Source organism: Micropterus dolomieu, linkage group LG01 (assembly GCF_021292245.1).
Source record: "Micropterus dolomieu isolate WLL.071019.BEF.003 ecotype Adirondacks linkage group LG01, ASM2129224v1, whole genome shotgun sequence".
Taxonomy (NCBI): Eukaryota; Metazoa; Chordata; class Actinopteri; order Centrarchiformes; family Centrarchidae; genus Micropterus; species Micropterus dolomieu.
Genome location: NC_060150.1, coordinates 14,687,572 through 14,711,057, shown reverse-complemented (window position 1 = coordinate 14,711,057; position 23,486 = coordinate 14,687,572). Strand labels below are relative to the sequence as shown.

The following is a 23,486-nucleotide window of genomic DNA, read 5'->3' as shown; positions in this document are numbered from 1 at the left end:
GTTGCCATATTAACAACATGTAGTAATGACAGGGGAAAATGACAGACAATTTGAGGACCACCAGGTGTACCAGGACCACATTTTAGGCAGAGGAGATGGTTTGAAAGAGGTGTCAGGAAGCCATCTACACCCAGGTTGAGAAGCCCTCGCTTAACAGGGGAGGGGGCCTGCTCCACCGCTTATTCCCACTTACAATGCTGTCCTTTCATCACTTCCCAGGAAACTTAAAGAGGTGGTATTATGGTTTTTGGCTTTTTCCCTCTCCTTTATTGAGTTATATATCTTTTTTGTGCATGTAATAGGTTTGCAAAGTGAAAAAGCCCCAAGTCCAGCCCAAAGGGAGTTCCCATCTCCCACAGAAAACACTGCTCTGAACTGACGTCACAATGAAAGTACGTGTCATAATGCTCGCTGAGCGACTACTCCGACACGCCCTCAAAAACACCAGTGGAAAAACACTGAGCTGCAGCACGCCTCTCCTCTCCCTTCCAAACACTAGCTACCCTCTAAGCAGTCAGTGAACATAAAGTTGTTACTGTGATGTAGAGACAGAGCTCAGTTAAAACTTCACTTTGTTACAGATTAATAACTCACCACTCTGAAATTCTTGCACCAGTCCATGTTGCCAACCTGGTCGGCAAAATGTAGCCTACAGCTGAATCGATGCTGTTTACTGTTTTTTCGCTGACCCGCCCTTCTCTACTTCTGATTGGCTAGTAGTCCTTAACTAGGAACTGCGCATGTGCAACTCCCAACAAAGATGATTTAGAAACAAGGGCCCAATCCCAATGTCCCCCCTAAACCCTAAGCCCTGAACCCTCATAGGCTTTACTGACGTCACTTGGAAAGTGCAAGAGGCTGCGAGGGCTCAAAATGCTGTAAACAGGAACGGGACAGCACTTTGCCACTTTATCACGTTACCTTGACGACGCTGAAACACGTTGCACACTTTTTATTTTATGTTTTTGCCTTATTTTTAAGTCCTGCAGGCTCTTGTCCTACAGAGTGGAGGAGAGGTAGCCTAAATGTCAATATGTATTTGTAAATAATCAATACGCTATTGTTGGTCAAATAGCATCATCAAGCAAAAACTAAAATAAATAGTTGAATAAACTAAGTATGTCATAAGGTAATTGCATTCCCCTGACTGTGTTCTATGCAGCATCTTAAGTTAAGAAAACTTTAAACCATTTTGACATGGTTATACAGTATATTAAGTATCCCACCAGGAACACTAACACACTGGACCACTGCTACACTACATTAAAGGTCCAGTGTGTAATGGTCCAGTGTGTAATGTGAGGATCTATTTACAGAAATGCAATATAAGATCCATAACTATGTTTTCAGTGGTGTATAAAGACCTTACATAATGAACCATTATGTTTTTATTGTCTTGAATGAGACAATTATATCTACATAACCGTGGGCTCCCCCTTCACTGTATTTTGTAGCCAACAACGGACAAACAGCGCTACAGAACGTGTTTCGTCATCATGGCTTTCTTCTTCTGCTTGTATAATTCCGGTAGTGTAGACGCCCCTCACTACATTGAATATGTACAAAGAAGAAGAAGAGGAAATAATAATAATAGCAATATACAGTCTCCGAGTAGTCTTCTGGTTAATTAGAAGAGAAGTGACATTTGGACAAATGAAGGAGCACACGTGTTATTTAGCATGAGAGCCGAGAGCGTGTGGATCTTTATACCATACAGATACAAACAGCTGATGGCAGAAATCACGGATGTTGTGGATTTTCCCAGATGGAAGACTATAATGTGGGACAGATGTTTTCAAAGCGGTACTGAAGTTGTCTGGATGGACAGGTAAATAAGTTTGTCAGACTTTAGTGATGCAAATGAAAACTGTTGTTTGATAGCTTTAGCTATTAGCTGGCCATAATCACGAGAGACTTGACATGTTTCCCCTGTCATTGGTGTGAAATATGGATAAATTTCATGTCGCCTACTTATTCTCCAGCCTGTGGTTTGGCTTTGCTGCTTATGGTTACGTTAGCGAGACAGCTGATCAGTAACGTTAATTGGCAATAAAACTGTAACGTTAGCTTAGAGCATGGAAGCATCAGCCAGCAAAACTTTTTCTGACTGGTAGAAAAATATGTAATGTTAGTTGGATTGGTTTGTTCTCCAGCGCTGGCTTTTGCTTGTGATATAAACTTCATGTAGTTACTCACTCTCTCTCTCTCTCTCTCCAGCACTCTGTTTTGGCTTTGTCTGTTACATTTGTGAGAATCAGCTGATCACTAATTGGCAATAAAACTGCAGCTTCCAGCATTGAAAATCAGATCAGCCAGCTTTAGATAAAATATGTAGTTGGATTGTAATTTTATGTAGTTCTTCTCCAGCACTCTGTTTTGCCTTTGTTATGTGGACAGAAATGCGCCATTACCTTCCTGAGACAAACAGCTGCTGAATATTATTGGCAATAAAACGGTAACAGCAGGGAAGCTCAGATCAGCAGCTAAACTTCACATTTTACTGCCCTGGTGGAAAACATGTATTTCTTTTTACTGCTAATGGTGATATATAACAAGACCGTGTGCCTATCAAGTGACCAACAATGAATACTGCATAATAATGCATTAAAAATTAAAAAAATTAAAATGTTTTTTTGGATATTGCTTCCCCAATGTGCACACAAATGTGTAATTTGTACTTTCACATGCTAAATGCCCATTAAAAACGTTGCACCGTTTTAAAACAAGCTGAAATTCTGTTGTATTTCAAAAGAATTCAAGAAAACATTTTGGTTATATTTGCATGCTTATCCTATTAAGCAAAGTGAGAGGAGCCTTGATCCTCAACTGACTATGCATTTGTAAACTTCATGTATTATGTGGTTTATAATGGACTGTGGTGCAGAAACAGTGAGGCTTACATTGTCCTGGTATCTGTCAGTGGTCATATTTGATGCACTAGATGTGATAGTTTTTTTTGGTATGTTAGTCCAGATGAGCCAACACTCCCAATATGTAAAATAATGTATTACAGGAGTATGAGACATCATGTAGCTCATTTCTTCATGTGGCTGTTGTTTATTAATGAACAAGTAACAATAATATTCAGAAAAACATATGGTTTTACATAATTTCTTAACATATCAATCTAAAGAAACCTCATTTTTTGACTGGAAATCTCTTTTATCTCATAGATGACATCTTTGTCCTGCCTCAGGCACCGTAGCTATACTGCTAGCTTGGATAGGGGAGGGGGGTGCAATTCGCAACCCTCACTACTAGATGTCACTAAAACTTACACACTGAACCTTTAAAGGACGCCTATCGCTCTGTTCCCCGTGCAGCCTTGGGACTCTCTGATCACTGTCTGGTTCATCTTATATCGACGTACAGGCACAGACTGAAATGTGCTAAATCTGTTGTAAAGAGTGTGAAAAGATGGACCAACGAGTCAAAGCTGGAGTTACAGGCCTGTCTGACTGTACTCGCTGCAGTGTTTTTGAGGCTGCAGCCACTGACCTAGACGAACTGACACAGTGACATCTTACATCAGTTTTTTTTGAGGACGTGTGTGCCGACTAAAACATTCCAATACATACAACAAGCAAAATCCCTGGTTCACAGCGAAACTCAGGCAGCTTCGTCAGACCAAGGAGGAGGCCTTCAGAAGTGGGGAAAGAGTTCTGTATTCTATTCTGTAACTAGGCCAAGAACACACTGACTAGAGAGGTCAAAGCAGCAAAGAGGAGCAATGCTGAAAAGCTAGGAAACAGCACAGCCAGCGACCCTGCGTCAGTGTGGAGGCCTGCAGACACTCACTAACTACAGGAGACCGTCCATCAACTCTGCTGGTACTCAACAACTGGCAGATGGATTTAATTGTAGGTTTGAAAAGCCCACAGTCACACCTCTCCCCCCCTCCAACACCATCTTCGAACAGTCACCTTCCCCCACTGCCAGGCTCTCACCCCCCCTCTCTGACCCCTCACCTGCACTCACGATCTGTGAAGAGGATGTGAGTCAGGTCTTCCAGAGGCAGAAGATCAGGAAGGCTCCTGGCCCAGACGGTGTGTCTCCATCCTGCCTGAAAATCTGCGCAGAACAGCTGTCAAAGGTTACAGATGACCCCGGCCTAAGAGCCATGGGGAGCCCATGCAAAGGTCTATGGTTGACCCTTAAATGGGATAAAGTACACTTTACTTAGTGTCTTTTATGAATAACAAAACTTTTTAGATGTATTTAGGCTTACATGATAAATAAATGTATTATTATCATTAAAACATATTTCAAACTTGTCATCTGATAACCCACCCCCTGCTGTTATTGTGAAAATGGTATGGTCGAAACATTTGACCATTCAGATGTGCAGGACCACAAAAAAACAGTGGCTTTAAGCCAACTCTGCAGCCAGGCCCAGAAAAGAGGAGCCAAAACAAACAGAGAAAAATAAAATGATAGGGAGGCACTGGCCAAATTTATGACCAGAAAAAGTGTTAAGAGGCACCACATAGCCAATGAATGACAGGCGAAGGTGAGGAGCTAACAGTTAGGCATAGTGTGCAAACTATAGCTTTCGGGGGAGCAACAACGCAGGCTTATGCACAGCAGAGTATAGGACAGGTAGACTGTTTAAAAATGTTATGAATTCTCATTAAATGATGAAGTTATTTTTGTTTTCATTTCTCTCTTATGTCAGCTTATTGCTGCTGTTCGGCTGGTTGTCTTTATTTTTCTTTTTTGTGTTTGTTTGTTGTTGTTTTTTCCCCAAGCCCCCTTCCCATTCTCTTGCAGGTTTTCTTGCTTTCTGCAATTGGTGTTTCCCTCTGCTATTTCCTGTTGTCCCCACCTCCCAACCCCATTCTCTTGCAGGTGTTGTCTGTGCTGTCTGTTTGTGAGACGTTTGTGGCCCCCCATCCCCATATCTGCCCCTCTGTCTGGCCCTGTGACAAATCAATGCAAATTTAAATAAATAATAAAACAGACAAAATAGTATATTAATGTTCTCTTGTTAAAGTAAAATCTGTCTGGCACAATATGGTATCCAGCTCATGATACTCTATATCAGGCTGCTGGGCAGGACAGGTTTAAAAAAATAAATTAATTAATTAAAAAAGTTTGTATATTAGAGAACCCCACGAAGCTCAGATTATAACTCGAACTCTGGTCGTAGGTATGCTGAAGTGGGTGTTGATGAGGGGCAGTTTGAAAAATGTTGTACCCCTGTCCATAATTCCTAATGTGTTAGGTGCTCTCCCCACTGCTCTTCTCCCTCTACACCAACGACTGCACCTCACGAGACCCATCTGTCAAACTCCTGAAGTCCACCAAAAAGGACAGGAACAGACTACAACGGACAGTCAGGACTGCAGAAAAGATCCTTGGTGCCAACCTGCCCTCCATTCAGGACAGACAGGAAAAGGGCAGGAAACATCACTGCAGATCCATCTCACCCCGGACACAACCTGTTCCAGCTTCTCCCCTCTGGTAGGCGCTACAGAGCACTGTACGCCAAAACCAACAGACTCAAGAACAGTTTCTTCCCACAAGCCATTATCACAGCTGACTCTGACTCACAGTGTCAGGAACAATTCCTGTGCAATAGCCCAGTAACTCTGCCTCTAATCAGCCACCTGTTTACTGGTTACCACTTAGTATTTATTCACCATTTTCTATTTCAGAGCTGTTCATACTGTTCATTTTGTATATTGTATATACTGTATACCAAATCCACCTACGTCAAGTAAATAACACCTGCACATAATACTTTTATTTTAAAACTTATTTATTCCAGCATCCTTTGCACTGTGCTCCATCACACTGTGTAATTGTGTACATGTATGCTTGTATGTGTTTGTGCACCTGTATATCACATCCACGTCCGAAATATACAGGTGCTGGTCATATAATTAGAATATCATCAAAAAGTTGATTTATTTCAGTAATTCCATTCAAAAAGTGAAACTTGGATATTATATTCATTCATTACACACAGACTGATATATTTCAAGTGTTTATTTAATTTAATTGTGATGATCAATTGTAATGAAAATCCCAAATTCAGTATCTCCGAAAATTAGAATATTACTTAAGACCAATACAAAAAAAGGATTTTTAGAAATGTTGGCCAACTGAAAAGTATGAACATGAAAAGTATGAGCATGTACAGCACTCAATACTTAGTTGGGGCTCCTTTTGCCTGAATTACTGCAGCAATGCGGCATGGCATGGAGTCGATCAGTCTGTGGCACTGCCCAGGTTTTATGAGAACCCAGGTTGCTCTGATAGTGGCCTTCAGCTCTTCTGCAATGTTGGGTCTGGCGTATCGCATCTTCCTCTTCACAATACCCCATAGATTTTCTATAGGGTTAAGGTCAGGCCAGTTTGCTGGCCAATTAAGAACAGGGATACCATGGTCCCTTAAACCAGGTACTGGTAGCTTTGGCACTGTGTGCAGGTGCCAAGTCCTGTTGGAAAATGAAATCTGCATCTCCATAAAGTTGGTCAGCAGCAGGACGCATGAAGAGCTCTAAAACTTCCTGGTAGACGGCTGCGTTGACCTTGGACCTCAGAAAACACAGTGGACCAACACCAGCAGATGACATGGCACGCCAAACCATCACTGACTGTGGAAACTTTACACTGGACTTCAAGCAACGTGGATTCTGTGCCTCTCCTCTCTTCCTCCAGACTCTGGGATCTTGATTTCCAAAGTAAATGTAAAATTGTTGAGAACATAACTTTGGACCACTCAGCAGCAGTCCAGTCCTTTTTGTCTTTAGCCCAGGCGAGACGCTTCTGACGCTGTGTCTTGTTAAAGAGTGGCTTGACACAAGGAATGCGACAGCTGAAACCCATGTCTTGCATACATCTGTGCGTGGTGGTTCTTGAAGCACTGACTTCAGCTGCAGTCCACTCTTTGTGAATCTCCCTTATATTTTTGAATGGGTTTTGTTTCACAATCCTCTCCAGGGTGCGGTTATCCCTATTGCTTGTAGACTTTTTCTACCACATCTTTTACTTCCCTTCGCCTCTCTATTAATGTGCTGAAATAAATCAACTTTTTGATGATATTTTAATTATATGACCAGCACCTGTATATGTGTATTTTTATAGTAACTAAATCTTTGTTTTCTTTGGTTGATCATGATGTTGTTGTTTTTATTTCAGCCTAACTGGTGTGTCTCCATTTGCTGGTGAGAATGACAGAGCCACTGCCTTAAACATCCGTAACTACAATGTGGCGTTTGAGGAGAGCATGTTTTCTGATCTCTGCAAAGAAGCAAAGGGATTTGTCATCAAGCTTTTGGTGGTGGACAGACTGTAAGCATTTTGATGACTCTCTCTCTCTCTCTCTATAAATTCCATTACCATAATTCCATTTAGAAGTGTCTAAATGCTAGCATGCTCCTTCCTCATACACATATTTATCCCTTTCCTAGGAGGCCCAGTGCCATCGAGTGCCTTCGTCATCCTTGGTTCAAGGTGAGCTATCATTTACAAACACCCAGCCTGAAACTTTTCAATGTGTCACAGGATTTGGATTTAGTTCTCCTCTAAGGTTAATGGTGACTCCCCTCTTTTTATCTTGCAGTCACCAACGAACAAGAGCATCAGTACAGCTATGCTAAAGCAAGTTTTGTCTAGAAGGCGATGGCAGGTAAGCTGCTGTGGATGACAAATTAGTAGATATGCATTTAGTTTGTGGAAATGAAAGACTGAGACACGTAAAGACTGCAAGGCCTGATTTCCAGAGTTAGTAAGCATAGTTTTAGACAAAAGTGATCTTTTATACCAGAATACCTCACATTGGATTTCTCAGACATTTAGAATAGTCCTATATTCACCATACTCCTTAATAAAATTAACAATCTACCTAAATGAAGATTAGACATAGTCCAGGACTAAATTAAAGCCTAAATTAAACCAAAGGTGGTAGAATTAACATAAAATATAACACTATCAGTCAGATAAGTATGTTCTGACTGAAGCAACCCACTAACTTTGATTAAATCAGTTTCTGAAACCACTTTCACTTGCACAAAGAAAATTATTTAGAAGAATAATAATTAATTAATATAATTAATAATTAATAGCTTTATAAAACCTTGTGCTCTGCAATCATATCAGAGGTTTATGGCAAAGAAGACAAAAGGGTTGTCACCAGTTTCCCGTATGAGTAATGCTTGTGTTGTTCACCATGTCACACCAACGCTTAGTTGTGTTAGACGAACACGACACTCATGAAGCACAGTTGCAAAGCGGCATCAGATAAGTTATGTTGATCAGTTCACACTGATTGCAAACCTCTTTCAGTCTGAAAGGTGTATGTATTGTTTACTCAGACAGGAGACTGTGCATATAAAGTAGGGAAATGAAATATCTCACATTGTCTTCCATTGGCTTTTTTTCCCCAGCGTTCTCTGATAAGCTACAAATCTAAAATGGTGATGCGGTCGATTCCAGAGCTTTTGAATGACTCAACCAGCCATGTCTCCATTGCTGTGGCCCGGCATTTAAAAGAAGGCTCCCCACCGCCCTCCTCTTCCTCTGACTCAGATGCAGATGTGGATGAGCTTCCCTTTATTCCTATGCCACTGTCCGTGGCCTTTTCTGCATCCAGGGTCTCCCTTAACGAGATCCCCGGGGATGAAGATGTCACTGTAAGTGTTGCTGTTGATGGGACAAGGAAAAAGGACAACATGGAAATAGCAGGCACAGGAGGAGGAGCTAATAAAAGGGTGAACGATGAAGAGGAAACCACAAATGAGGAGAACATGGAAAAGACAAAACGAGCCCAGCTTAATAAAGGATCAAGTGTGGAGTCGGACGAATTACAGACAAAAACCAGGCGAGCTACCATGAGGAGAGGCAGTTCTGCTGATTCAGCACTGCTTCTGCACATTGACCCAGATTCCAATTCCAACAATGATGCAGAAGCATGTAATAAGAGCCTGAAAAAGGCTGTTTCTATGGAACTACCGAATCGCAGCCCGAGCCCCGGGGCGGCGAAGTTAAGCCAGGAGGATTATGCCCTTAAACTAGAACTGATGAGACAGCGATTGCTCAGGGGAGGAAGCATGGACAAAAAGATGAGCGGCCTGCGAGGCCCCTTATTTGAAACACTAGGCATGGAAGACGAGAGGCGGACACGGTCTCTTGATCGGAATTTGAGGAGATCCAGAGCAGGACCTTCAATACTCACCAGAGCGTCTTCTGAGAGTCCTGGAGAGGACATGCCAAAGACCAAAGTTTTTCGAAAAAGCTCCTCCTTCACTCAGGGGGATTCTGAGCCTATGCCACTGCACCGCAGGTTTGGAGCCCCCTTAGAGATCCCATCGGTGGGCAATGTTAGCATAGATGGGAAGAAGCTCCAGGAGGCAACCTCAATGTCCGCACTTACAGAACAAACAACAATGGAGTCTACATCTGCCTCACCTACAAAGAGGACTTCCTTTATACTCCCAACACCAGGAAGATTGGACCAACAGCAAAAACAGAACAATGTAAATGAACAAAGTATGAATGAGAAGAACATGAATGGGATAAGAGAGAAAAGGACCAAAAGCCTGTTAGAAAAAGCAGATAACGTAGAATCTGAGTCTAGCTCACCCTCAGTGATCACTCCTATAATTGTTACAGAGGAGGATGATGAAAAAGAAGAAAAGAGGAAAGAAAATCAAGAGTTACATATAAATGAAAAGGATATGAAGGGAAACAAGGAAACGCTACAAAATAGTAAATTGTCCTCTGCATATGCAAGTGTCATTCAAGCTGTTGAGGCGCCGTCTCAAACATCTGACAAGGTCCAATCCAATCATCCCGCTGCTACAGCTATGCCAGTTTATACAAAGTCCACAGATACCCCCACATTACCTGAACATGCAGCAGTATTTGCCAAAGTAGCAACTGCTGACCGACTTCCCAGTTCTGCTTCCACATCATCAAACCCTGATCTTCTGGCCATCCCTCGCCAGCCTATGCTCAGAACAGACATCAAAGACATTGACTCAGAGGAGGTCTTTGAAGCCAGGTTTAAAAAGCGAGAGTCCTCTTTGACCCGTGGCCTTCGAAAATTGACCAGAAACAAATCAGAGGAGAAATCACCTGTACTAAGCCGGAAGGGAGTTGAGGCGGGTGAAGAGGTTTACAGGCCAGGGGCAAGGGGAGCACCTCTTGAAATGGTATCCAAAGGACTACAGGAGAAATCCAAATCTGTTCAAGATTTAAGAGAAGAAGATAAGGAAACAGGGCTTAGTCTAATTGGGAGGTTTTCCTTGCGTGCCAAGAGGTCAACATTAGTTGATAAGAAGGGTGAGAAACCAAAGGAGGAAAAGCATCAGGATGTGCAGGGACTTGCTGCAAGCAAGAGGGTTTCTTGGGCTATTGGTCGCAGTAAGTCCCTAGATACAAAGGAGCTGAGCATTGCAGGGGCACAGAGACAGCCGGATGAGAAAGAACTAAGAAAAGTTGAGGAGTCATCGGTTTCTGCTATGAGGCGCAAGTTTGAGTCCAAAATGGCAGGAATCTCTGCCAAAATAAGGACCCAGTCAGAGGAGAGGAAAGATAAAGATGCTGAGGGAAGTCAGAAAGAGCTGGCAAAAAAGGATTTGAAGAAAGTCACCGATTCCCCTGTCCTGGCAATGCGACAGAGGTTTGAGAACAAAGTGGCCGGAATATCCACAAAAATCCGCAGTCAGTCTGAGGAGAGAAAAGGGGACGAAGAGGGAAAGAGGACACCCCTGTTTACCCGCCATCGCCATTCCCAGTCTGAGGGTCGGGGACTCAAAGGAATGGGCATCCCCGAGAATCAGCTAGCAAAACAGACCAGTGCTGGCGCATCCAAGGATTCAATTGAATCCACTTCTAGCATCCATTCTGAAAAAGCCTCAGAGAGTGACAGGCGATCACGGTGGGACAGGTGGGGTCTGACAAGGGGCAAGAAAGACAAAACCCCCTCCCAATCTGATCTGCCTTCATCTGTCCCCAAAGAGGAGAGTTTGTCAAAAAGCCAGCAGTTTATCCGCTCTGCTTCGGATTTTGCCCCTGTGTTCCACATTAAACTGAAAGACCACATCTTGTTGGAAGGGGAACCTGTCACTCTTAGCTGCCTTCCAGCTGGAAGTCCACATCCAGAAATTACATGGATGAAAGGTATCTTAAATTCTCCCCAAATATTTGATTAGGTGTTTTTGTGATTTTATGTAGGAGCTGCTTCTCAGTTGCTCAAATGTTTTGTGTATTCCAGATCGGAAACCGCTGGAGGTGGATGACAGAATCAACCTGATCTCCCACCCAGATGGCAGGCAGCTCCTTACAATCATAAAGTCCAGCCGGAGGGACTCTGGTGTTTATGAATGTGTAGCTACCAACCCCATAGCTACCATCACCACCTCCTGTATATTGTCTATAGCTTGTAAGTACCATACATAGTTATTCAAAATGTGTTGTTTGTTGTTTTATAGAATGGGGAAAATGGGAGTTGGAAATAGGAAACTGGAAATCCTATTCATTAATGTGAAAGCTGCTCCTCTGCCTTTTATGGACATACCGTAATTATCATCATAACGTGGTGTATTTTGCATAATTAAATTTTAATTGCAGGAAGAATGGTTTGAATATTAATACAGTTGAATACTGAATTGAATATTAATGTCATCAGATTAATTTTACAGTAGATTAACTTCATGGATTTTTGTCTTCTCTCATATTCATCATCTAATAAGAATAAATGATGCTTCATGCAAATTGAAATCGGCTGTGACAGATCACATTCAAGGCTCCAGTCATGCCTTTGCACAAATAGTGTGTAATGAGAACAACAGTGCTCATATTCTGCCAATGCTGCTCACAAATGGAACAATAATAATGAGACTTTTTTTCAGTGAATAATATATTTCTCAAATGTCAGGTGCAATTGATTGCATTTGAACTTTACGGCTTTGGACTATTATTCATCTCAACCACTGATGTAATTTGTCTCCTCTTAATAATCTATCAGCAGCACCAAAAATACTTCAGACAGCTTATCTCGCCCGAAGCCTTGGCTCCATTGTTCATACCGATGCACAGGATTGGTTTGCTGTAACGACAAAACTCAAACCATCGTCTGGATTGTTTTTGTACCCTGGGCTCAAGAATATCTTTTCTGTTTTTAGTATCTGGAGTCTCCCCATGCTTAAATTATGACATAGGCCTACTGTATCACTGATGGCTATAACTGAACTGCATGTAAACTATAACTCAATTAAAACTGTTATAAACACAGAGGGTTTTTTAAGTCTTCCCCATTAAAGTTAAACGTCTGGCAGAGCAAATGTACAGGAAAAACTGAACATTAAGCATGAGCAGCGATAATTAAACAGACAAACCCAATCTACTGTACATAAAGTCAAACATTATCGACATAATCAGAAACAGAAGACATCCAAATATTGCTGATTGACAATTAGCCTCTGGGAAGCACAAGAAAAAAAAACTACCAGCAGGAACAATAAAACACAACAACAAAATGTTCTTGAAATATGCAATAGCACCTCTTGACTAAAGATCCACAGGAATATGTTGGGTTTTTTTTAATAACACTTGATTTATCCAGGGTGGGTTTGCTCTTTTTCAGCGCTCATACAATCACGCAATAACATCCGCCCACTATGACCACAGTCTTAGCATTTGGACACTCAAAAGCTTCGCTAAAGGCTGCTCTGATCTGGTACGTGTTTCTGCTTAAGGTGTCCCAAAACGCCCAGGGACCCCTGAAGTCCCCCAGACTTACAACAACACAGCCTTGGTACTCTGGAAGCCAGCAGACACCAATTCACCATGCAGCTATACCCTGGAAAGGAAGACAGAAGGTGAGTGCATATTGACGTTTAACAAACCAGCAGCATCCAGTTCATCCAGAGAAATATCCCGTTTTTATGTTTAAATAGATTGTGAAATGCTTTTGCTGTTATTTGGTTTAGCCACATGAGGATAAATGGAATTAAACTCAAGGTTTGAAGCTCCTAGGAGATAACAGTGTTTGAAATAACATTAACAGTGTTTGACTTTGTACATAGACACCACTTTGAATCATCAAATCATCATTATCTCATAATGTGGTGGAGGAAAATATAGTCACACAAGTAAGCAGCAGACTCAGAGTTTGTGCATATATTGAACTTGTTGGTCTGATTTCATTCTAGCATGTATTGCAAATGTAATCCTTGCCAGGCGGCATGATGTAGGTACTCACAGAATAATACCTAATTTACAGTTTTAAGTCATGTCTGTTTCACCTTGTCTGCATAAAAGATAAGATTCTCTGAAAGATAATTTTTCAGCATGCAAACTGAGGATTAACTTGTTTTTATATTCATAATTTTTTTACATTGTGGATAAATTCAAGCCCTGGGCTGGTATTTATCAAGCTTCTCAAAGTGCCATTTTAGTCTTAAGTGCTGAGAATTCATGAAATTAACTCCTACTTTTAAACTTAAAAATAAAAGCAAGTTATCAAATTTCTCAAAGCTAAGAATCACTCTTACTCTCCCAGTTATTTAAGACAGCTCGAGAGGTCTCTCAAGTGGTTAGGAGTTGCCTGTAGGGCTTGCGATGGCACTGTGGAGACAGAGACATGCGGAGATGAAAGGAAGAATTCTGACGACGCGTAGTTAAGTGCATTTATACTTCTGCGTCAAATCGACGGCGTAAGTGACGCCGTAGGCTACGCCGCCTTAGACGGGGTCGGATAGAGCAGGCATAAACTTTGTCAGCGAGTTGGTGAGGGACGTCATCTCACCACTGACTTTACACAGTAATGCGTTTTCATTTAAATTGAAGGTGATGATGACACTTCGTTTATTTGCCACAGGACAAACGCAGCAATGCTGATGATTGTGGCCTCATAACCATCAATAAGCCGAATAGTCATGGGAACAATTATGGCACTTAGGCTACAGCTCCGCACACTGTCACGCGTTTCATCGACTTCCCAACAACACCCCTCGTAATCCGACAGAAGTAAACACAGTTCATGCAAATAGCCAGCAATACAGGAGCACTAGGCGCATTTGATGGCGCTCATATAAAGATAAACATTTTTTTATCTTTCATTTATTAATGTGTAGGCCTATATCATAATGTATTATCTTGAAAATTCTTTATTGTTAAATGTGTGTTGAATATAAACTCCTCTTAGGAATTTCAACATTCAATGTGAATTTATCTGAGAAAATCCCTAATAAGAAAATCTATTCAGTGATTGGTCCTTGGCCACATCGTCATCCAAAATCCTGTTTGCAGTACAGCAAAGTGTCGTGAATCAGCACCAAGACTGACACTTAAGATTTAGTCCTACACTTAACTCAAATTAGGACTATGATGCTTGATAAGTGACTTTTAAGCTCAGCTTTCAGCCAAGAATTTTTTTAATTTTAAGTCAGCTCTTAGCAGTGTTCATATGAGTAATTCTGAGAAGCTTGATAAATATGGGCCCTGGTTTTTATCCATGTGCGTCCATTATTGCCTTCTATCAGTTTGACAGTAGCACCATCTAGTGTCCAACGTGTGACCTACAACAAGTAATATGCCATGTAAAGAGCACAAAAGAGAAGATCAGGTTTTCTTTTCTATCCAACGTTTCTTTCCCCTCAAGAATTATCTTTCTCCTCTTCATAATTTCACTTACCACACATGTAAATCCTATATCCATACTTAAATATGGTTATTTTCCTTCTGTCCTGCAGGTGATTCGAACTGGCTGACTATTGCCACAGGAGTTGTCGACTGCTACTACAATGTCACAGACCTACCACCAGGTGGCATATTTAGGTTCCGTGTCACCTGTATCAACAAGGCAGGACAGGGACCATACAGCAACTCCTCTGTTCCAGTCAGCCTGGACTCAACAGGTATTTTATACAAAATGTAAATGTAATGCACAGAGTTAAGGGAAATAGTGGTGAACTGGGTTGGACTTGCATTGGAATTGTAGTGGAAACACAAAACAACTTTCATTCAACAAAATCAGACTGAGCGGGAGTGATTTGTAGGCCACTGTGTATGTGGTTGTATTACATCTGTAACTCTGTATGCCTGTTTGCACAGCTGGAGGAGCTTCACCTTCCGTGGCCGTCGTAAAGACAGTCCAAGCTCAACCTGAACCAGCTGTCACCTCCTCTGTCACGGTGCCTCCTCCCAAACTAGTCCAGAACAACGCCCCCAGGACATCCGTCTCCACCATCACCTCCACCTCTCCAAAAGATGCAGCCTCCCTTGCTGCTTTACCTCCTCGTACATCACCATCCAAAACTGTGGTTACCCCCACCCCTCCACCCTCTCTGCCTTCCAGCCCTACAACAAACCCCCCATTACCAACTAAAGATGCTCAAAAAATAAACTCCACTCGTCCCTCTTCACCCACAGTCAAAGCACCTCCACCCTTTGTCCTCCCCAAACCCCAGAGTCCAGTAAATGTGGTGTCTCCTATGACCCAGGACCCACCAATATCACCGCCACCCCCTCTTGTAACCCCGCCATCGACGCCAACCAAACCAGCAGAGGCCTCTGTGCCCACATACGTCCCCGCCACCACCGTCACTGCTCGTGTGGCCCCAACTTCTGTCACCTTTTCCCCACAAGTGCTCCAGGCCTCCAGCCTGAGCCCCATCGGGGACGGGGCCAGTACTCCCACCAGAGGCACCCCATCAGTACGCACTACACCTTCCACTGCTCTACGACAGGGGGTTCCACAGAAACCCTACACTTTTCTTGATGAAAAAGCCAGGTGAGATATGAGATGTGAAACAGAATGGCTGTAAATAATATAAAATGTCATGGTTAGACATGTGCTTTGTAGCAGAAGGTTTTTATTTTGACCTGAATTATAATATGATTTAGGCCATAACTAGTAAATGCTTAAGGGATTATTTTTTATTTTAGATTTGATGATTTTACTCACCAGATTCAAAGTTGTTAGTCAGTAAAACTACAATAAAACTGAGCAGACCCGATGAGCTGCTCATCCACATAAAAGAAGTTAACTAATCCTGCTTTGTTTCCCACCAGTCTAAATACACTTTCAGAGTTTCCATCGTGCTAAAACTGCTATTTTGGGGAAATATGTATGGGTTTTGTGTGACTTGCAATGGGATAAATTTAACTTATATACAAAAATTTGGCTTCTGAAAGATTCAGTATGAAAGCATTTACTTCCTAATAACCAAAACAAAATTTTACTTTAGTCAAGCTCTGGTTCATATCATACATAAGAAAGATAAGATTTAAGAAAGAACAATATTAAAGTATAAATAGTAGTAGTATAAAAATCCTGAATTGCGTTACAAACGTGAGGTCAGGGTATGCCTGCCTTTTCATTTAAGATGAATAAAGAATTTGATTAAGAACTTTTGTTGTAATAGTGTGATATATTTCTTTTTTTCCAGGGGTCGTTTTGGCGTCATCCGAGAGTGCCGCGAGAACGCTACGGGCAAAATCTACATGGCAAAGATCGTTCCCTACAGCCAGGAGAACAAGCAGGAAGTCCTAAAGGAGTACGAGATCCTGAAATCCCTCCACAATGAAAAGGTCATGGCTCTGCACGAAGCCTATGTGACGCCACGCTACCTGGTGCTGGTGGCAGAATACTGCACCGGCAAAGAGCTGCTGTACAGCCTCATAGACAGGTGGGATGGTGAATATGTCACCTCATACTGAGTTACACAAACTCAGACAGACCTACATAGCAGGAGACTAGAAAGAAGACCTTTTCCTCTTACAATGACTCATTCAGATTGAGACTAATTGTACTTTAGTTACACTTGTTTTAATAGCGAAACTGTATTTACATTTACATTTCTTTAATGTTACTTCAGCTGCTTTCATTAAACCGTCTTGCAGAAGAAAGATGACTTCATTTATCTCAATTTCTATGAAGAAGATGACTCATATTCAGCCTCTGAAAGCTCACCTATGTCTAATGGGGCATTCATCTTAGATTAGTCCCCCACTGAGAAGTGCAAATCTTATATCAGGGGTTGTAAAGATACATTTCCAGTCTGAGGATTTCACCATTTGAGAACCTTCAATTTTGATCACAAAAGGTTCCGTTACTCTGAGGACGACGTGGTGGGTTACCTGGTCCAGATCCTCCAGGGAGTCGAGTACCTCCACAACCGCCGTGTCCTCCACCTGGACCTCAAGCCCGACAACATCATGGTGACCAACCTCAACGCCATCAAGATTGTGGACTTTGGAAGTGCCCAGAGCTTCAACCCCCTCAGCCTCAAACACCAGGACTCAGGAGCAGGAACACTGGAGTACATGGGTGAGGACATGAACGTGAATTGTTTATTTGTCTCTAACTCCAAAATCTAAAGCAAACTCGCAATTGAAGTTCTTTAGAACAACTATTAATGCAAAAATGTGACAACGTGATCTTAAATGTTTCTATATTTTCATCCTTTGATAAATATGATCCAAGCTCCTGAGCTGATAAAAGGTGACGTGGTAGGTCCTCCTGCAGATATTTGGACTGTTGGCGTGGTCATCCACATCATGTAAGTGAAACATCCCTTTGGAATTCACTTCTCTTTATTTCACATCACTTAAATAATGTTTTCCCTTAAGACCAGAGTCGATGGAATTTGTTTTTGGCATACCATGGTAAAACACTTGTAGCAGACCTAAAATTTAGTTATGCATTTTAATAAATTTATGAGAATTGATACCCAGTTATGAATTTTATTATTCATAAAATCAAACCAGATTCCTCGTTAAGAGCACCACCGGAGTTTTCAGGACCTCTAGGTAGTTTAATAATTATACAATTATTACTAGTGATCAGTTAGTTAATAATCGCTCAATTATCTTAAATCAGTCAGTCAGTCTCATATCTAAAGGGTCAGTTCTCTTGGCAGGGACGTAGAAATAGGCAACACACACAGCTCTTGATTATATTACAGTGAATTTATTCTCTAACTTATGTGATAAAAAGATGGTTGGATACAGGGAACATAAACATTTGCTGAACAATGAGCCTGGAGGTTCGATTGTGGGAAGCATTTGACTCCTATGGGATAGAAGAGCTAATGAAAGTAAACTAATGCTATAATTTTAGGAGTTAAAATGGACATATCTGATCACAGAACGTGTGTTAAGTCTTACTGCTTGTCGACAGCCTGCTTTTGGCCTGTTGCACGGGTCCCACGCTAGCTGCCCGATCCTGGCTTTTTGCTAGGGATTCTCCGGGGTTCTCCTTGTCTGATTGAAAACGCCTCCTCCGTCTGGCAATTCGGCTGTTTTCAGGTTTCCTTCGTTGTAGCTGGCGAGACCACGTGGCTTGGTCTGACCTCGGTGAAGTTGGCTCCACGAAAAAGGCTTAAAATGGAACTTGGTCGTTCCTGAATTAGTCCAGTGTAACTTAACGGACTGATAACTTTAACAAACAAAAGAAATAAAGAAAATAAAACAAACTGAAGGCAGACCGATGTCGCGGCACTTCAGGTGTGTAGCTTCAGGCGAACAAAAGGCCTGTCTCGCTGGCCGAGTCTGAGGGCACTGCCTGGCGAGGCACGCCACGCGCGTGCCGAAGCGTCCAGAGAGCCGAGCAGAGTGGAAGAGATCAGGGAAATGCCAATGGCTGGTTCGTGTCCCTTTGTCAGTTGAACAGTCAGGCCCCACGTTATCAGTTTCGGAATCAAAAGGGTGCCAGCTTTATGGTCAGGGATAGCACTTAGAGAAAGCAACTTTGACCCCCTGCTTTCTTCTCTGGGGGAGGAGAAAGGAATTTAGAGTAGCTCCAAATTTATTCAATATAAAATGCACAAATCCATACCGTCGTTCACTACACACTGTATATATTGTAAAAATCTGAAGTGCTCCCAAATCATTATAGTAAGGAAAGTTTATTAGTTAATATTTAAAGAAAAAAACATGAGAAATTACTGGACATTTTTAATGTTTACTTTGTCAAGAGCTTAATTAAATATATTATTTTATAACTGTATTTTGTTAAAGTAGGTGTCACATTTTGCAGCTTGAGTGAATTTAACATTTTGTGATGATCCTCCCAAACCTTGTTTTTTTTTCTGTTTACAACCAGGCTCAGCGGACGACTGCCCTTCGAAGATAAAGATCTTCTACAAGTTGAATCCAAAATCCTGATGGCAAAGTTTGACCCGACAAAACTGTACCCAAATGTGTCCCAAAGTGCCTCCGCCTTTCTCAAGAAGATGTTGAGCAGTTACCCATGGTGAGGGGCTACACAATTTGGTTTTACACTTCCTTTAAGAAGGAAAAAATATATAAAATGTTAAGTTTGGCCTATTTGTATGTGTATTTTCAGGGCCCGTCCAACTACACGAGACTGCTTCACACAGGCCTGGCTGCAGGACTCCTATCTTATGAAGCTGAGAAGACAGACTCTCACCTTCAGCTCCAGCCGACTCAAAGAGTTCTTGGTGGAACAACAATGCCGTCGCACAGAGGACGCCACCAAGCACAAGGTGCTGCTGCGCACCTACCAGAGCTCACCCCAGTCCCCGGTGTCTGGGACTGCAACGCATGTTCCCAGCCCGAAGTGAGATGACGGTGTTAATGCAGCACCACACATGAGTTTGAATAGTTGGATCTGCCCACAGTGAAGCAAAATAACAACCTCTGTGGACCACCACTGCATGAAAAATGCCAGCCTGCCTACTGAGGCACAGGGTAAGGCACAGAGGATGGGCGGACAGCTGGATATAGCTAAAATATCCAAAGAAAAGACAGGAGTCCAAGTGTTACTTTGGGAGACTTCAACATTCAACACTAGTGGGGTTTTGAGATGAGACAAAACACAAAGAGAAGAAGACTGCCGTGTCGTGTGACGTTCAGAACTGCTCATAAATTGTTGGACACAGGATGTTCTTTTTTTTTCTTTGATTGATTGCACAATTTCTCAGTCACATTGTGAATTCTGAAATTGCACATTGATAGGTTTAGATTAACATTGGTCTCCACTCTGCACGATCAGCCTGGAACATGTGTATCATTAGCGTTTCTACTGCACAACCTTGTTTATGTCACTAAATTTAGTAGTAAACAACTCATGTGAATGTACCATGATTTAAGCTGCTAATTTATTTTTGCATTGACTTACACATTTTAAAACTCAAAACCAAAAATATACTATATTTTTTTTGTTCTTGAAATTGTTTACTTTTTTCATGTTAATTTATTTGCATGTGTGTGGGTGTGCGTGCGTGCGCGAGCATTTTTGGTTTACTTTTCAAATTAGATCAAGGCAAAAAAGAAATAAAAATAAGGAGTGTCTTTGTGATTGGTGTTAAGATTCACACAGTAAAAATTAACTATTTTAGGGTGAGCTAGGAATTTTTTGGTACAACTTCTTGTTCTGTGGTTAAAACTGAACTCTAACTGTTATAAACTATGAAAAGCAGTCTGTAATGTAGATAACATTTTACTTGGAAAAGTCATACACTGGTAATTTGCGGTGGTTTCTCAGTATTACCCATCAGTTGGTCAGGTTGCTCAAATCATGATCACCCAGTCAGTGCCTAAATTGGATTGAGATCCAAAATATTTATCTTGTATATGTGTCTCCATTGGTAATAATTCACAATGGATGAATTATTTGAACAAAACAAACATTTGACTGCAATATTTGGACTTTACAACAACAGACAGATGCATATAGATTCTTACATAGATGCATACATTTCTACATAAATACACACAGTACATGCAGTCCTTGTAATAATAGAACGTCTTGTGTATTGATCTATCACAGTGTTCCTTTTTGTATGAATTTGGATGGTTGAAGATTTGTAAATGTACCAATTTGCGGTGTTTATATGTGGAAAAAGTTGAAAATGTTTTTACGAGATAGTATGTAATAAACTATTGATACAATTGGGAAAATTAACTTGTATCTCTCTCTCTGTCGGAGACTGTTTTGGGTGTTGTACCTACGCCTGGGGTTTTCAAATTTCTCCTGAATCCGTTAGTACCTAAAAAGTTGTTCAACACTTCATTCAATAATAAAGCAATTTTAGCCTGCATGGTAGAGACTTGTTTGTTTTTTTTTGAGTGAAGTGACAGTTTTACTCATCAAGCACAGGGGTAATTAATACCAATACTAGCCTCATTCCATTCAGGTGTGCCAGTTCCAGCAGCTGTTGTTCATGCAGTGTCATGGTTTACAGGTACATTTAACGTGAAACAGATCCAGAATTGGAGTTATTATTTTGATTCCACGCTGTTCCTACTTTCAAGTCAAAATGTCTCTTGTATTGCCAAAAAAGCCTATTACACCACAATGCAATACCCAACAAAAATAAAGGAGCTACTCACAGTTGGAAAAAGATATAAGACACAGGTGATGGATATTGGATTGTTGCTGGAAAGCTTGCTAAATAAAAGGTAAGCTTGTAACAATAATACTCCTGTTGTGGCAGTATATATCGTGACACAAAATACATTTGTCTACCCTGAGAGATTGCCATTAATTGTGTCTGATTGTATAACATTAGAATCATAGACAACATAAAATGTACTAGCCTATACTATATAAATCAATTGTGACATAAAATTACATTTACCATGATACAGGGATTTTAATAATAATAATAAAAAAAACATTCTGAAATGTAGCTTGCAGTTAAATAACAAATGAAAATGCTTTTAGAAAGGTTTATTTGCACATTAAGAAAATATGCAATAAAGAAGAATATAAATATAGAAGAAACAAATGTGCATTGTCCAAAAAAAGGTAACTTAAGCAAAAAAAACAAAAAACAACAAGCTACTGATTATAGTCAGTGAACTCTTTTAAGTCCCTTCTTAAAACATACTTTTATAGGAGAGCTTTTCCCGATCTTATTTGACTTTATTTTATCCCTTTTATTTTATTGTATTTTACTAATTTTATGTTAAATTTTCATGCTCTTATCTTTTTTTTGTATTATTCTTTACACTTGTTAAAGCACTTTGTAACTTGTTTTTGAAAAGTGCTCTACAAATAAGGATTATTATTATTATTATTATTATAAAATTACCCCAAAACATGCAAACAGCAATCAGTAACTTTAACAACTTCTTGACTCAGTTTCTTTTTGGCCAAGGTTTCCGTTCTCTCCCTTTGAACATGAAAAAAGAGGAGTGAAAACTAAATCATGCCTGCATTTGTGTTGCCTCAGCAGGGACGATATTACATGAGAAAAGTTGATCTACAGGAGAAACGGAACTGAAAAAAAACACAGAATGCCTGAGAGCTGCACTGCATTATATTCTGTTACATTTATATATTTTGAAATGTCACGTGCTACCTGAATTTTGTGTTTCCTTTTACATAAATAAAAACATTTCTACCATAAATTGGTGCAGAAACTTTCACCAGAATGCAGGAAATTCAGTGTTCATTGATCCCCCAGACCCTCCACTCATCTATCTCTGCATTGAGGATATCTTTAAAACACTGTTTAAGGATATTTTCTTCTCATTCTCGTGAAACTAATATCGCATATAGTGATGTCTCACAAGCTAAGTGTCTCTTCACACCCTTAGTCTGAGCGCCTATGTCCCCACCACTTTTCAACACAAAGTGATGCCCTTGGTGAAAGGCAGTTTTGAACTGTTGCCATGGTTTGACAGTGAATTTTGAAAGTAGACATCTCATTTGTTTGTAACTCTTAAAGTGATAAACAAGCCAAGTTTGTACTTAGAGCCAGTTAATGATGATAAACTGGTGCCATGTGATATTTCTAACAGACTGTCTTTAATATGACTAACAGAGCAGGTTCAGCTTGTGCCTACTGACTGTTGTCAAATTTAACATGTAACCAATAAGAACAGTGATTAACAAATAAACAGTGTAAAGTTGACCAGGGCCTGATTTGTCACAGAACTGTATACACAAACATGTAAAAATAAGTCTTAAATTTGAAAATCAGCAGGAAATGTCTGAGGCTTTCTATATTAGCTTTAGCTGAACTAGTGGGAATAAAGCATGCTATTTTAGCGAACAGGTGCATATGCTTTCTGATTATTGCACTCAAAATCTCATTGCAGTTACCCAGATGTTTGAAGCATGTGCTTACATCTTTGTTACCTCCAGATAAAGGGCAACCGTGAACATGCAAGTGCGCTGTAGTGGCAAAGCTTTTCCAAATACTTCATCTTTCAGTAAAATTTTAGCTGATCTTGGTATTCCGTCTCATAACCCCTAGCCCTTATCTCTCCTGAACACCAGGAGGCCCCCTCACTTATACATAAAATGCGTGTAATCTACAAGCCAATGAAAGAACTACACAAACACATTCAATCTTATTCATTTAGACATTAACAATAATTGATATCCAATCACAGTTACTCAAATGTTTCAAGCATGTGTGCCCATCCAACAACCAAACTCCCCCTGTAGTCTACCCACTTGGTACAGTCTGGGTTCCCCTTGTAAATAAAATTGTATTCTTCCAGTTCTTGTTTGACTGTTGGCCCTTTTACCTGGATGCAACACTGATGGGAGC

The 23,486-nt window shown here is 40.8% G+C and overlaps 1 protein-coding gene across 1 annotated transcript in view; it reads left to right on the top strand.

Annotated features, from left to right (window-relative positions):
- LOC123978397 (striated muscle preferentially expressed protein kinase-like) overlaps window positions 1–20,938 on the top strand; it is a 47,358-nt gene extending 26,420 nt beyond the window's left edge. Inside the window, exons 25-37 of the mRNA XM_046061631.1 lie at window positions 7,147–7,299; window positions 7,419–7,461; window positions 7,571–7,636; window positions 8,394–11,130; window positions 11,225–11,392; window positions 12,708–12,830; window positions 14,706–14,870; window positions 15,067–15,745; window positions 16,404–16,643; window positions 17,061–17,284; window positions 17,441–17,516; window positions 19,061–19,210; window positions 19,304–20,938. Of these exons, the coding sequence (XP_045917587.1) occupies window positions 7,147–7,299; window positions 7,419–7,461; window positions 7,571–7,636; window positions 8,394–11,130; window positions 11,225–11,392; window positions 12,708–12,830; window positions 14,706–14,870; window positions 15,067–15,745; window positions 16,404–16,643; window positions 17,061–17,284; window positions 17,441–17,516; window positions 19,061–19,210; window positions 19,304–19,541 (5,062 nt within the window). The 3' untranslated portion in view covers window positions 19,542–20,938. The remainder of the gene's footprint in view (window positions 1–7,146; window positions 7,300–7,418; window positions 7,462–7,570; window positions 7,637–8,393; window positions 11,131–11,224; window positions 11,393–12,707; window positions 12,831–14,705; window positions 14,871–15,066; window positions 15,746–16,403; window positions 16,644–17,060; window positions 17,285–17,440; window positions 17,517–19,060; window positions 19,211–19,303) is intronic.
- Window positions 20,939–23,486: the final 2,548 nt, after the last annotated feature.